The sequence below is a fragment of the Brachypodium distachyon genome, chromosome 2 (assembly GCF_000005505.3).
Source record: "Brachypodium distachyon strain Bd21 chromosome 2, Brachypodium_distachyon_v3.0, whole genome shotgun sequence".
NCBI classification, from domain to species: domain Eukaryota; kingdom Viridiplantae; phylum Streptophyta; class Magnoliopsida; order Poales; family Poaceae; genus Brachypodium; species Brachypodium distachyon.
This window is the reverse complement of record NC_016132.3, coordinates 3,984,248-3,997,895: the sequence shown is the minus strand read 5'-3', so window position 1 is coordinate 3,997,895 and position 13,648 is coordinate 3,984,248. Positions and strand designations below refer to the sequence as shown.

Below are 13,648 nucleotides of genomic sequence, written 5' to 3'. Positions count from 1 at the left end.
CGGAATCAAAGTAACGCAACCATGCAAGGTATCACCTGAGGGTGGAGATCAGATAGCAACGGAGTGCCGTTGAAAACGGAAACGCTGACACGCTGTGCATGTTCGATTCACTTACGGGCTTACGGCAACGCCTGCCATTGGCAATTTGGGATGGCATACTGCAACACAAGGCAGCCCGTGCGACACAACTGGATCGGGAACAGGGGAGGGAGAGTCAGCCAGCTCAGGCCTTGAACCTGAAATCAAAAGATTTAATCGCAAGGAACGTGTGTGTTGGACGGTGTCTACACCACTAGCAGTGGCACCGCTGTCTTCGCCCACTGTTTCTACGAGCATCCCGTATTTCATTCTCCACGGGGGCTAGAAGAGAAGAGAAGCCGCGGGCCAAATCCTGTGGGAGCCCACGGACACGGGACCGGTGGTCTGGAGGGAGCGTGCTGAGAGAGCATGGGGATGCGTGTAGCTCCTATCTGCCACGTCTCGCCGACGAAAAGGCGACTTGTCTCGCTTCTCCAACGCTCGCAAGAGCGAGACGAGCCGATGCGATATTTTGGTTCGATTATTTTTACGTCAAAATCCACGAAACCTGACACAATTTCTTTTTTTTTTGCACGGAAAAAAAATTTGGGAACTGAAATTCACAAAGGTTGGTGGGAGGCAGGAGGAGACACGCACATGAAGTTAATGGAGTTTCAGCCCATATAACTAATTGCAACTCTGCAACTGCAAGCAAAGTCGCGGACGAATCGCCACGCCCGCCGCGGCGATCAGGTCAATCATTTGCCCTGCAACTGCACCCAAACTCGCACACCACAGTCGACATCACAGATGAGAGCTCCCCCGAGCAAGACCAAAAACAAGCCCCAAAACCGAGAGCTCCGCACGCAGACCATCACGGTTTTCTTTACAGCCGTGCCCCTTCTTCCCCCTTCCACCCGCGCGGAGCAGATCTTTTCTCCCCCCGGTCCGGCCCCGCGCCCGATCACGTCAGTCACCGATCCGGCGTGGGGGCGACCCGAGGACGATGGAGAGCTCCGGCGGGGCACCACCAGCGGAGGAGCGGCGGCTGTTGGCGGCGTCGCTGACGGCGCGGTACTCGGACTGGGTGCTGGAGGAGCTGGACGAGCTCCCGGGGAGCTTCCTGCTCACGGACCCGGCCATGTCGGGCCACCCCATCGTCTACGCCTCCAGGGGGCTCGCCTCCCTCACGGGGTACCGGCCCCGCGACGTGCTCGGCCGCAACGCGCGCCTCTTCCAGGGCGCCGCCACCGACCGCGCCGCGGTCGCCGGTGTCCGCGACGCCGTGCGGTGCCAGCGCGCGCACCAGGTCGCCATCCTCAACTACCGCCGCGACGGCGCGCCGCACTGGGTGCTGCTCCACGTCGCGCCCGTCTTCCACGCCCACGACGGCAGGGTGCTCCACTTCCTCGCCGTCCAGGTGCCCATCGCCGCCGCGCCGCGCCGCCGCGCTGCTCCGTGCCGACGGCCGCCCGTGTTCGCGGCGTGCCGGGAGGAGGCCAGGGTGGAGGAGGAGCTGCCTTGCGCGAGCCACGCAGGGGAGGCGTTTGTTGATATCGATAAGAGAGGTCAGTTTGATTGACCGTGTTAATTTATTAAAACCCATTGCTCCTGTTTGGCTGTAAATTGCTCCAGGATAGGCAGTGATCAGCGGATCAACCATTACTTGCAACTGAGCTTTGTTGAGTTCAGGGCCCTGATTGAGTTTATTGCTCTGAATGCTCGACTGTGCCTTGATACGAAATGTACTAAAGGAGGGCATGCTAGTTTTCAGCTGCAATATCAAATCCATACCAATTGATGCAACTTGAAATATGTTTGCTTGGTCTTTATTTGGTATCCTAGATGTTGATATCTTTATCATTCAGGGAGTATGTTGTAAACATGATATGCATCAGATTCCTCATGAACGGCCCTGTTCGATTTTTTTCTCTTCTAGATCCTAGTAATATGGTAATTATAGTCCTGCTGAATTGTCTTATTCTTAAGTGTGGACAAACAAATAAGTATGTGATAATTATTAATTTAAGATTGCTCAGTAATATGGCCCTGTTTTGAGTTGTTCTTGCCTTAGTTCCAAGTTTGAGAACATTTTTTCTCTTTTTTTTTAATAAATGGTTACACTACTCTTGTTTCTTTTACCATTTCCAGGTCTGGAGACAACCAGATGTAGGTAAAAGATCTTGTTTGAGTTGATATTTTCTGTCTGTGTGTGTGTGTGTGTGTAAATGTTGTACTCCCTCCGTCCTAAAAAGGATGTCACAAAATTTTCAAAATATGGATGTATCTAGACATGTTTTAGTGTCTAGATACATCCAAATTTAGACAAATTTCAGACATCCTTTTCTGGACGGAGGAAGTATACATGATGTTGGATCTTGTATATCAGAGATGGGACAGACTGTATTATCATAGCAATTTTAATAGAAGAATCCATGTTTCCTTGGAGGATGGAGTTCCCACATTAATAATTGAAAAGTAAGAGATCTGCATTACTTATTTGTGTGAGTCCATGGGGCAGACAAACCTGATGCATACTACAGCTGCTATGCATGTGTAAGAAATAACACCAAGACTTTCAATGCTAAGGTTTTGAATTGCATGTTAAATACAACTCTTTCAAATGTGTGCATACGTATTGTACTGTCTGGCCATGCAATTGTGCCGGAAATCCGGCTAGTTCTCCTAAGTCCTAAATGGACATTCAGTTTAGGTAGCCAAACAATGCACCATAAATCTAGTCTTGCAGATTGTTGTCTTCTGCAAATTTTATTTGGGGCTTTCAGTTGACCTGGCATTTTCAAATTATGCTTCTCTCTCACACACAAAAGCATTAAACAGGCAGTAAAGAGAGCAGAAGTTCTAAATATGTTGTTGCTAGCTTGCTGTTGCAGGGTTGGAAGCTGGGGAACCGCGTGTGGCTAGCGGTTGTGACAAAGAGAAGGCTCTGAGCACAGCTAACAGCATCTTTTCTGCACTGAATCGCTATAGCAAACTAACTGGTTTGGTGGTTTGTGGAAAGAGATGTGATTCTGCTGGTATCCCAGCACTCAGCTCTTCCTTAAATCTCTCTCTCGGTAGAATCAAACAAAGCTTTGTATTGTGAGTTTTTTTGTACAATCCTGTTCATTCATTTGGTTGTCTTAGCTTGTTTTTTGGTGTTCAAAATATTATTTATATAACTCATGCCTGTTTATTAACCAAGTGCGCTTTGATTTTTCAAATGTCACAGGACTGACCGCCATTTGCCTGACATGCCTGTAGTCTATGCTAGTGATGCTTTTCTATCATTAACAGGTAAACTGTGTGAATGTATTAATATCACAGTGTGCATTCTATGAACTTCTATCAAGTATTCCTTCGTAAAAAGCAGCTTTTATTATGCAATGGATTGGCCTCCAGTTAAGGGAAAATATGTGATGTGCAACAATTTTTTACTACTCCCTCCGTCCAACAAAGGATGTCTCAACTTTAACTAAATTTGAATACATCTATACACTAAGTCATGTCTAGATACATCCAAATTTTAACAAACTTTAAGACATCTTTTGTTGGAAGGAGGGAGTACTTATTTTTGCACTTTCTAGTATGATGCCTTTAAACCTCTTGACCCAAATTTGTGAGACCTTATAATATAGGGATAAGCCGACACTGTTGTTTTTTGCATGTCTGTTGGGACGGTCTCATGTAAATAAGCACAAATGAGCTCAAATGCAACAGACTGAATCCTGATGTGATCTGCGGCTAATGTGGGCGTGATTACTATGGGTTGCATTTGATCACCTTGTAAAATTAAGTTAGAGATGCAAAGAAAACCTCTTCCTTTTATATGAAAAACATATTTAGCTCACAGCAACACGCTGAATCCTGGTGATGGTTGTTGAAGTGTAAGTGAATTGCTCTCCTTTCTCCATCAGCTTAAGCTTTTGGGTGAACTGGTTCGGTGCATGAAACTCTTCAATGCTGAACTCTTGATGTTGCTAGCTCTATGAAATGCTTACCTTGAAAAGATCGCTTATAGGCAAGACTTCTGCTATTCTAAAAAGAAATATTTGCTCGTTCAGGTTACTCGAGAGAAGAAATATTGGGCTGTAACTGCAGATTCTTAAATGGTCCAGGAACCAGTCTGGAGGTTTTAGAGGAGGTGCGAACCTGGATTTCATACTTTTTCTGATTGTTTTTCTCTATCTATGCTTGCTTATCCAATTCCTATTTGCAATTGGATGTACAGATCAATCGGAACATTTGCTGTGAGCAGGCTTGCACAGTGCATCTACTGAACTACAGGTGCACATTCTCAGAATATCTTGATTAGTAGCCAACAGGTTCTGTAAAGAACTCAACAAAAGTCTTATTGCTTATGTTTTCTATCAGGAAAGATGGGCTCGCGTTCCCTGATCTGCTACATGTATCTCCGATCCGAAATGCATCGGGCAAGGTTGGCTTACATCCTTTTCAGGTCTCAAGTCAATTTGTTTTTGTTGCATCTGCTTTGCGTTCTCAGTAACGTTGAACTGAAAAATAAGCGCAATATAATCACTTCTGTAGTTAGCATGTATTCCCTCCGTCCCGAATTAACTGACGTGAATTTGTATAAGAAACTATACAAATCCACGTGGGTTAATTTGGGACGGAGGGAGTATTATCTGTTTCATCTTCTTCTGAACTTTCAACTGTAATGGACTATTCACAATGTATCAGTCAAAGATGCTGCTCTTACAGTACCTGGTGAAAAAAACAACTTACAGTTAGCACATGCAGGTCGCATTTCATGTCTGGGTTCACCTGGATGAGAGCATCAAGCATGATTTCAATGGGCTGAGCCCCGAGGTATGGCAGCTGGGTGCTGTTGGTGCGGTGAGAGTTGCAGTCAGAAGCTTGTCCGCGTCAGGTAGCCTGTTGAGACCGTCCCAATAGCGTTGTTTTTCCTGTTTCCTTCCGATTTTGGGACATTCCAGTTGCTAATGTTTGTATGTAAAGTAGTTGCTCGGTGAATAATATTTTAGTGCATATCACAGTAACAATGGCGGGTCAATACATGTTGCGATTGTGTAAAATGCAAAATGAAGGAAAATGGGGGGAGGAAATAGTTGCAGTTTTTCTTCGGCTTCCACAGTTCATTTCCAATTTTCCTTCTCTTTTTTCAAGGACAGAATTAAACATCCGTTAAACATATGCATGTCTGTAAACAAGGACTGGAACTTCAGTCGACTGGAATCCAATTATCCAAGCCTACAAATTTTGTTTTCCTCTGGAATGGAATTGATGTGGAAGATGACATCGCGCGTTTTGTTTGTAAGCTCCAACAACGGACAAGCACAGGCAGAGAGCCCTATTGGGACAAGCACGGGTCCAACAAAATCTGATCTTATCTCAACTCTAACGCGGCCAGATACATTGGAGCAAAAGACAACCAGGCCACTTCAGTCGCATTCCAACGCTCACGTCGTCACGAGCGTCACCCCGGAAAAAGATCTCAGGCTGCTTAACCGGTTAAGTTCGGCGCGGTCGCCGACGACGACGACGGAATAGCCTCGCGGACACGTACTACACCACAAGTCCACAAGGGCATAATCACGGCCGGAGCTACGTGTCGCCTAGCATCGGCATGCACGCGGCCAACAGGTTAAATTAAGATTAGAACGTCCCGCCGAGGGGGGCGCACACGTACGATCCCGACGGAGGCCGCGTTCCACGCCACGGATTAGTTAATTAATAGAGCTCGATGACAGCTCTGAATCTCGCCATCTCTGCCTGCCGGAGAAGTTACGGCAGATGGAGGGGCCAGATATGCCCGTGACGCGCATGCTCAGGTGCGCACGAGCTTCGATGGGGATGGGAAGCTGCCATGCACCCGGGCCGGGCTCTCGCTGTGGCAATGCGTGGCAGTGGCAGAAGCACCCTGTTGCCAACGCCTTTGTTCAGTTGATCATTTCCTAATGCTGCGCTGGAGAAGAAGATCGAGAGAAGCTCTTTGTTTGCTCCGTTTTTGCAATTGCCTCTCGATTGTTTGTAATTGGACGACCTCAATATGCATGATCGTCTCACACTTTACAATAAGTCTCATGCTGACGCAACCTTAAGGAACATGTGATTTATTACTCCGGTATGCTATGAGATTCGTGCTAGACTGACGCAAACACAAATGATGAGACAATCGCGACCGGATGATTATAAACTATCGGCTGAAAAATAATTACTTCTAAATCAACTTAAAAAATAGACGTTCTCTATTATTTCTCCATTTTCCAGGTTTCGGTCCCCAGTGCAATCCCACACGAGCCACAGCCTAACTAGCCACCACGTGCACGTGCACATTTATCTGAACGAGACATCCCAGCTAACGCATTGCGGCGTGCATGGTTAAATACGTAGAGAAGTGCAGGTCGAGGCATACATGTCGATTTCACGATTTTTCCGCTGGTGTGTACATACATACGCAAGTTAGAGAAGTATACGCGACTTGCCTATGATCGACATCTTAACTTGACTAATCGGAGAAGAACAGGGGCGGCAGGGCTGGCAGGGCCGTTGCACCTGAACGCCCGGCGATTGATGTAACGAGAAGCTTATCAACATTACGTACGTGCGAAATGCATGTGTCTTAATCACTATAAGAAATGCAGACGCTTTAATATTCACTTTATTTAACTGATCGAGCAAACTGTAGCAAGCCACCACCCAAAAAGAAAAATGAAAAAAAGACTACTTGAAAAAACAAGATCTGGATGAGATCATTCCCGTCACTGAACCAGGACAATCAACATACATATGGAATGGAGGGAAAGGCACGGTGCATCCACTCGTAGTTAACCAGTAACGATGCATCATCCAGATTAACTGAGTTTCCAAATCAAGCACGTGCTGAAAACGGTTCAGTCGGCACGCAGTACGTACGCAGACTTTACCGCCTTTACCGCGATACTCGGGCATGAGGTGCGCATGCATCTATCAAGACGGCATTGGTTTCAGATTAGGCTATATATTGACTGCTCCCTCCGTTCCATTATTCTCGTCTCAAATTTGTTTAAATATGTATGTATTTATTTTTTAAAAACGTATAAATACATGTAATATTTTGACAAGAATTATGAAACGGGGTAGTAGCTACGTACTCCCTCCGATCCAAAATATATTTTTTTCGGCTTCCATTGCTCGTGGCCAAAGCTTCTCTTTTTACGGTGTACACACAGGTGTCGCGCTTTTGCCAGATTGCCGCCGGTCAGATGCACCGTACGTACACAAAAAGAGTTAATTGGTGCGATGGACCGGCCGGTGCGCGCGCACTGGACCAGACTCGATCCATCCGACGCTAACTTGGACCTGAAAAGGCGTCTGCCCGGACGCGACTACGACCGAATCACGACTCTTGGTTCATGGCCCTGTGCATCGATCCGACGGTGGGGATTCTATCTTCTTATACGCGCTGATCCATGGATCGAGTACTACACCTGCAGCATTCAGTGCAGTACTCCCTACGCGTACTGCAGCAAATTTGGCTTCCATTAGCCGCTTGGCAAAGCTAGGTAACGGTCCTGATAATCCAAGCCACACACTTAGTTTTTTTCTCCCAGCTTGACCGATTGACTAGCCACAGATATACAGCTAACGTACGTCCCCGTCGGAATACGAATAATCCCAAAAAAGGGCATGCGCATCCGTCGCGATCGGGAGCAATCAATGCATCGACGACATATATGCATCGATCGGAACCTTCGGACCACGATCGTTCGTATACCTGGCACGTTCCCATGAAGCATCCCTGAAGACTATCTTAGCTCGCCCTTCCCTTATTCCATCGCCAATCGGGGTCATATCCACGCATTGCATGGCGGCTCCGGATGCAGTATAAATTGCGCCACACCACGGACCTACACTGCCACCACAGTACTATACTTGCATCAATAACACGCACGTCTTTGTGTGTGTGCAAAGTGTACATTACATTGCCTCATGGCGGCTTCTTCGCTGGGTCGACCAGCAGGCCTTGAACTTGAAGCCTACTCCTCCTCCTTCTCCGCTCCCTTATACAGCTTCCCTCCCCTGATGGAAGCGGGAAACTTCTGCCCGCCGGATGACGCCGTACTGCCCGGCTTCGCCCCGGAGCTCGACGTAGTTCTACCGCCGCCGCTCGATGATCAGTACTCGCTGACTCTGGAAACATTCTCCGGCGGCGGCGGCCCCGTCACGGGGGGGAATAATCATGATTTAGACGGGATGGTCATGGACATGTACAGGATGAGCGGCAGCGGTTTCCCTTTGCCTGCTACTCCTCCATCGTACTACTACCACTGCTGCGGCAACCACAACAACGCCGGACGGAAGGAGGAGTTGGACGCGGCGGCGAGGGGTCATCGGAGGATCGGGTTCCGGACGCGGTCGGCGGTGGAGGTGATGGAGGACGGGTTCCGGTGGCGCAAGTACGGGAAGAAGGCGGTGAAGAGCAGCCCCAACCTGCGGAACTACTACCGCTGCTCCGCGCCCGGGTGCGGCGTCAAGAAGCGCGTCGAGAGGGACCGCCACGACCCGGCATACGTCATCACCACCTACCACGGCGTCCACAACCACCCTACCCCAGCCGCCTCCTGATCGATCGGCTCACTTAGAATGGTCGATCGGAGTCGGCCTTGCATTGCTCGACTACTGTACTAAACAGAGCATACAGTACTACTGGTAGATTTTAGCTTGTAGATAGCTGATCGGCAGGGTCCAGAGAAATCGTTGCCTTTCGTCTTGTGCCGTTTCTTGATCGGTCGGTCGGTACAGCGGCTGTGCTCCAGATCGCTCCCTCGCTATAGTAGTTCGGTTGGTCGCTTCCATGCACTGTAACGTAGTGGGCCGTAGACGACCCGGCCTACCATGCAGCTAATGTTAGACGGAGCGGGCCGACCGGCTGCGGCTTTGTTACGTTCGTCAGTTTTTTTTCGATAATGGAGTCTTCTGGACCAAAAGGGCGGACCCAGAAAAAGCCCACGAAGGGGTATCATGGGCCAAGGGCGTGGTAGGCCAATTGAGGTTCAATAGTTATGATAAAAGGATTTTTCTAAAAAAAAAAAGTTATGACAAAAGGATCGCTAAAAAAAAGTTATGATAAAAGGAAATCCACTTGACCCCGGCTTGAGCATGGCTAGCACGGTGCCTAGGCCCGCTAGACCGATCGATCGCACATCGATCGACCACTCTTCTCCTCCCGAGCAACGCCACAGCGCCGCTCCGCTCATCCCCACGTGAGATTTCACGGTTTCACCAATGTTGTAAAACCGCCTCATCCTCCGGGTCGTATTATTGCTCGGGTTTAACAAAGAAGGTTTTCGAAGAGCTTCATATGCAATCGAACCAGTTCATCTAAAAATTCACCTGATAGCGAAAACAGATCAATCCACTTATATTTCAACACCCCCTTCCCCAGATGTGGATCACACAGGCCTAAACATATCAAAAATGTGTCGCAATTTAACTGCAGCAAGCGGGTCTTGAACGGCCAACTGGCCTACCAAATCTGAGTTTTAATTTGTTATATTGATCTGATATCACGTGCAGATGACAAACACCTATCATTGATTTCGTTTCTCCGAATATTATGACAATGAGCGCAAATACTTTATGAACGATTGTTGATGATAATTATCGATTTGGCCCAACATTTAAACTTCTTGTTTTTTAGGTGATGTATGTCCATTGGCCCATTTGACGACTTGGCCACGGGAAGTCATCATTTCTCTCGTCGGCCGTAAAAATGCACATACTCCAGTTTGCTTGCGGTTATTACAAACAGTTTGCTAACCCGAGAGACCGTACAAACCGTGTGGTTTTGATTTTTTAAATTTACTTTTTTGTGTGTGTTTTTGACCAAACTTAATTGTCCCAGAATAAGCGTGGCTCACGCATGCCGCGCGTGCACGATAGGCCTAGTGAATCACCAGTGGCATGCACGCACCCCACGAGTCCCAAAGATGCATGGTAGCTTTCCTTCAAAAAAAAAAAAGATGCATGGTTTAGCTTCAACGTAGGGAAGACCTTTTGAGGTCGACAACTACACATGCATGGGAGGCCCGTCAACTACAAAATCACCTCCATGAACGATCGCACTCGGAAGGGTTTTATGCAAATTTATTCACAAGTTGACGAATTGCAAATTTCGTTTGAATTGGAGCATAGACAAGTTTTCTTAAATCACATTCCTGTGTACAGATATATAGCTGGAACAATGGCAATTGACCTTGATCAGAACTCTTTTCTCCCCAACACAAAGTGTACATACAGATGACTCGTCCCTATAATATATGTGCAATTTCTTGTAGTGCATCGATCGATCGACTTTTAACTCTAAAGATCGATCGCCATGTCTCCAGACTCCAGCCAATTTATCATACACCAAAACGAAGTACTAGTAATCAACATCTTTCGAAACAATAATCCACGGGGTCCTAAACTCCTCATAAGCAGAATTCAAATTTCTAAATCACTACGCGCGCACGGGCGGCGATCGATGGAGGTCACTTGTGCTGCTGCGCCGCCGCGCCGGCCCCGCGCCCCATGTAGGACGTGATCGCCGCCGCCAGCACGGACTGGAAGCTCGGGTCCGCCGTGATCGCCTTCGCGATCGTGTCCGTCACGGCCGGCGCCGCCGCCGCCTGCTGCTGCTGCGCGCCGCTCGTCGTCCTCAGCAGGTACGTCGGAAGCTGGTACATCTGCTCCGCCGCCGGCCTCTCCATGCCCAGCCCGAACTGCTGCATCGCCGCCGCCGGCAGCATGGACATGGACGAGATCGAGTTCGAGTTCTTCCCGTAGTAGGACCCGCCGCCGTACGCCGCCTGCAGGTACCCGGCGCCGCTGCTCCACGCGGGCAGCATCGCCTTGGACGACTCGTACGCCGCCGCGTAAGGAGACGAGGACGGGTGGTGCTGCTGCTGGTGCATGAGCGAGCTGTGCGGCGGCGCGGTGAGGTCGAGCGTGACGGTGGGGCAGGAGGCGACGGTGGAGATGGAGGTGGCCGCCGGGCCAAGGAGGCCGGCTTGATGGGCCGCGAACGGGCCGAGGAGGTGGGCCGCGGAGGCGGATGTGGATGGGCCGGCGAGCAGCATCGAGGCGGCGGCGGATGTGGTGGAGGCCATGGCGGCGGCGGCGGGCGGGAGCGGGTGGGTGTGCGCGCCCTCGTAGGTGGTGATGAGGATGGACATGTCGTCGGCGCAGCGCTGCACCTGCTTCCGCACCGGGCACGACGGCGCCACCGTGCACCGGTAGTAGGCCCGCGGGCACGGGTTCCCCTTGGAGATCTTCTGCCCGTACTTCCGCCATTGGCACCCGTCGTTCATCTGCTCCATCACAACAAATGAAAATCCATCAATTAGCTTCCATGATCTCTCTCACTACGCGATTTCAATTGAGATCCAGTTAAGGAGTTTTGTGTTTGTGCGTACCGTGGGGGTGTCGCATTTGACGCGGACGGAAACCCTAGCCTTCTTGGCCTGCTGCTGGAGCACATCGTCGTCGGCTCCTCCTCCTCCATCCCCGGCGCCCGGGCTCTTCCGCGCCTTGGCCGTCGCCGCCGGTGGGCACGCGGCGGCCGCGGCTTGAACGGCATCGGCGTCGGCGTCCGCGCTGCTGCTGCCGGAGCTGAGGTTGAGCAAGGTGGCCTTCTTGTCATCGTCGTCGTTGGACCGGCGGCTGCTGAGCCCGAGGGAGAGCCGGTCGTCGCGGTCGGTGTCGGTTCCGGACGACGAGGACGCCGACCTCTCGTGGCGGGCGGCGGCCTTGATCCGCCCCGCGCCGGCGTCGGGTCGGCTCCTGCCGAGGCTGAGGGAGACGAGGTCCTCGGCGGCGGCGGCAGTGGGAACCGGCGCGGCGGGGAGCTGGAGGAGGTTGCCTATGGCGGCGGCTTGGGGTTGGGGTTGAGAGGATTTGGGCTTGACGGCGGCGAGGAAGTGCGTGTGGAGCGACTGGTAATCGCGGACGATCTGGGAGAGCAGCGTCTTGAGCCGCTCGTTCTCCTCGCGCACGGAACCCATCTCCGCCTTGGTCGCCTCCAGCTTAGTATTATCCCCTTCCTCCTCCTGCTTGTTGGTGATCGGGTCTCTTTGCGTAGTAGATGTTGGGAAACTCTCGAAGACTATCGGAGGCGCGCTCCCTCTCTGCAGGCCAAATCAATCAACATTTAAGCTAATTAAGTCTATCTTTGTTTTTTGATCGCGATCTCGATCCTCAAGAACATGTACTACTGCATGCATGCGCAAGAAAAGGAGCAATGTATAGTTCATATGGGGTATACCTCCATGCTCTCCGCCTTCTTCTCCTCTTTCACCGGCGACGGCAGCGGCCTCTCGACGGCGACGTCCATCGCGATCGCGATCGCAGAAAGCAATCAATCAGACAGCTAAACGAGATGGGAAGAGAGCTTTATTATTGCTTTCAGCAAGGGAGAGACAGGAGACGCCCTTGTACTTGCAGCAGTACGACCATGCCCCTCCTTATAAAGAAGGATCGATCGTGGACGAAGCCAAGACGAAGAAGACGAAGCCTGCAGTTTCTGACTCGCGCTCCGATTACTTTAATCTAATCAAACAACCCCCAGATCCCAGTTGCTGGCTGGTAGACTGCCTTAAGTCTAATCAGCCTATCACGGCGCGGGATCGGCTTCTTCCCCGTCTACACGAGCGTATCGAAAATGTCAACGCGTCGCGCGTACCCTCGTGGCCTCATGGGTTGCAAAACAAACAACTCATAAGCGAGTGAGATCAGCAAGCTAATTTGCTGCCGATCGATCGGTCGCCGGGCCGGGGGCTAGCTAGGTTAATCAGCTCTGGCTTTGTTGATCCGTTGACAAGATCATGTGTTTTTATTGGTTAGCGTCTGGAGTCTGGACGCTCGCAGCATGAGCGCCTCTTCGCGTTGAACTTGTTTTAGGCCGGGGGTCCGTCTCGTTGACTTTGTACGGCCCGCGCCGCGCGTGGCCGGTGTGTGTGAGCCTGTACTGTAGGCTGTAGGCTGTAGCCAACCTGGAGAAGCAACCGAGGATAACGGAATCGTTCAGCCGTCCATGCATTGGTCTCGTCCAATATCAGTTTAGTCGTCTCTTCGAAATTTTCTTTTATCGGTTTAATCCGATCTATTCGCTCTCCGGAAGAAGAAAAACCCCTGAAATATTCTAAACGCATGTTTTCGGAATTTACGCTAGCTGGTCAACCAGCAAAAATCGGAGGCAAAAAAGCTGAAATTCTAAACGGATGTAGAGTAGTAGTATTCTTCAGGATCTACAGAGGTCAAACGGCGAAAAATCTGAGGCAAAGAACCTGAATTCTGAACGGATGTACAGTATTAGTCTTCAATATTTGTTCAGGTCAAACGGAGAAATATCGGAGAGGGCATGCAGGACGTACCGTTCATCACATTCTTACACGTACCCGTTCCATGCATGACTTCTTCCGTCTCAATCTGTCATGCATATTATGGTACAGTAGTATTTACGTAATAACAATTTGCTGTAATAATCAGCGTCTGTCTGTCTGCTGATTGCGTCTGAACTCTGAACAGTACATAGTACTCTGATTGTGCAGACCGCCGTGTATACGCAGAGTCGTCGTCGATGCACAGTGCCATTCATGCGAGAGACGACCGAGATCGATCATGTGCC

At 50.0% G+C, this 13,648-nt stretch overlaps 3 protein-coding genes across 8 annotated transcripts; 2 read left to right on the top strand and 1 right to left on the bottom strand.

The window, feature by feature from the left end:
- The first annotated feature begins 733 nt into the window (after positions 1-733).
- LOC100841617 (protein TWIN LOV 1) lies at positions 734-5,129 on the top strand. 6 transcript variants are annotated; one of them, XR_002963008.1, is made up of 8 exons: positions 734-1,586; positions 2,170-2,187; positions 2,913-3,120; positions 3,251-3,315; positions 4,083-4,162; positions 4,250-4,305; positions 4,398-4,477; positions 4,780-4,920. XR_002963008.1 is itself a non-coding variant. In XM_024458564.1 (8 exons), exons 1-7 carry the CDS (start codon positions 1,025-1,027, stop codon positions 4,414-4,416), a joined length of 1,008 nt encoding a protein of 335 aa, XP_024314332.1. In that variant the 5' UTR covers positions 734-1,024; the 3' UTR covers positions 4,417-4,456; positions 4,780-4,923. The 6 variants fall into 6 exon arrangements, 5 of the variants coding, with proteins under 5 accessions (XP_024314332.1, XP_024314330.1, XP_024314331.1 ...); XM_024458564.1 differs by having other exon boundaries at positions 4,398-4,456; positions 4,780-4,923; XM_024458562.1 differs by having other exon boundaries at positions 739-1,586; positions 4,393-4,477; positions 4,780-5,129.
- Positions 5,130-7,843: 2,714 nt separating this feature from the next.
- On the top strand, positions 7,844-8,969 carry LOC100832123 (probable WRKY transcription factor 50). The gene has a single exon (XM_003565396.4). The coding sequence runs from the start codon at positions 7,972-7,974 to the stop codon at positions 8,605-8,607; it is 636 nt and encodes a 211-aa protein (XP_003565444.1). The 5' UTR covers positions 7,844-7,971; the 3' UTR covers positions 8,608-8,969.
- A 1,243-nt stretch (positions 8,970-10,212) lies between these two features.
- On the bottom strand, positions 10,213-12,615 carry LOC100831824 (probable WRKY transcription factor 72). The gene is made up of 3 exons (XM_003565395.3): positions 12,287-12,615; positions 11,439-12,149; positions 10,213-11,333 (listed from the first exon to the last, which is right to left on the bottom strand). The coding sequence occupies exons 1-3, from the start codon at positions 12,353-12,355 to the stop codon at positions 10,515-10,517; spliced, it is 1,599 nt and encodes a 532-aa protein (XP_003565443.1). The 5' UTR covers positions 12,356-12,615; the 3' UTR covers positions 10,213-10,514.
- Positions 12,616-13,648: the final 1,033 nt, after the last annotated feature.

Excerpts from the sequence above, each read along its gene's own strand:
- LOC100841617 (XM_024458562.1), top strand. The coding sequence starts at position 1,025 with ATGGAGAGCTCCGGCGGGGCACCACCAGCGGAGGAGCGGCGGCTGTTG. Across the intron at positions 3,316-4,082 it reads TGCTTTTCTATCATTAACAG|GTTACTCGAGAGAAGAAATA; the intron begins GTAAACTGTGTG and ends TTGCTCGTTCAG. Across the intron at positions 4,306-4,392 it reads GTGCATCTACTGAACTACAG|GAAAGATGGGCTCGCGTTCC; the intron begins GTGCACATTCTC and ends GTTTTCTATCAG.
- LOC100831824 (XM_003565395.3), bottom strand. The coding sequence starts at position 12,355 with ATGGACGTCGCCGTCGAGAGGCCGCTGCCGTCGCCGGTGAAAGAGGAG. Across the intron at positions 12,150-12,286 it reads AGAAGGCGGAGAGCATGGAG|AGAGGGAGCGCGCCTCCGAT; the intron begins GTATACCCCATA and ends TTTGGCCTGCAG. Across the intron at positions 11,334-11,438 it reads TCAAATGCGACACCCCCACG|ATGAACGACGGGTGCCAATG; the intron begins GTACGCACAAAC and ends GTGATGGAGCAG.
- LOC100832123 (XM_003565396.4), top strand. The coding sequence starts at position 7,972 with ATGGCGGCTTCTTCGCTGGGTCGACCAGCAGGCCTTGAACTTGAAGCC.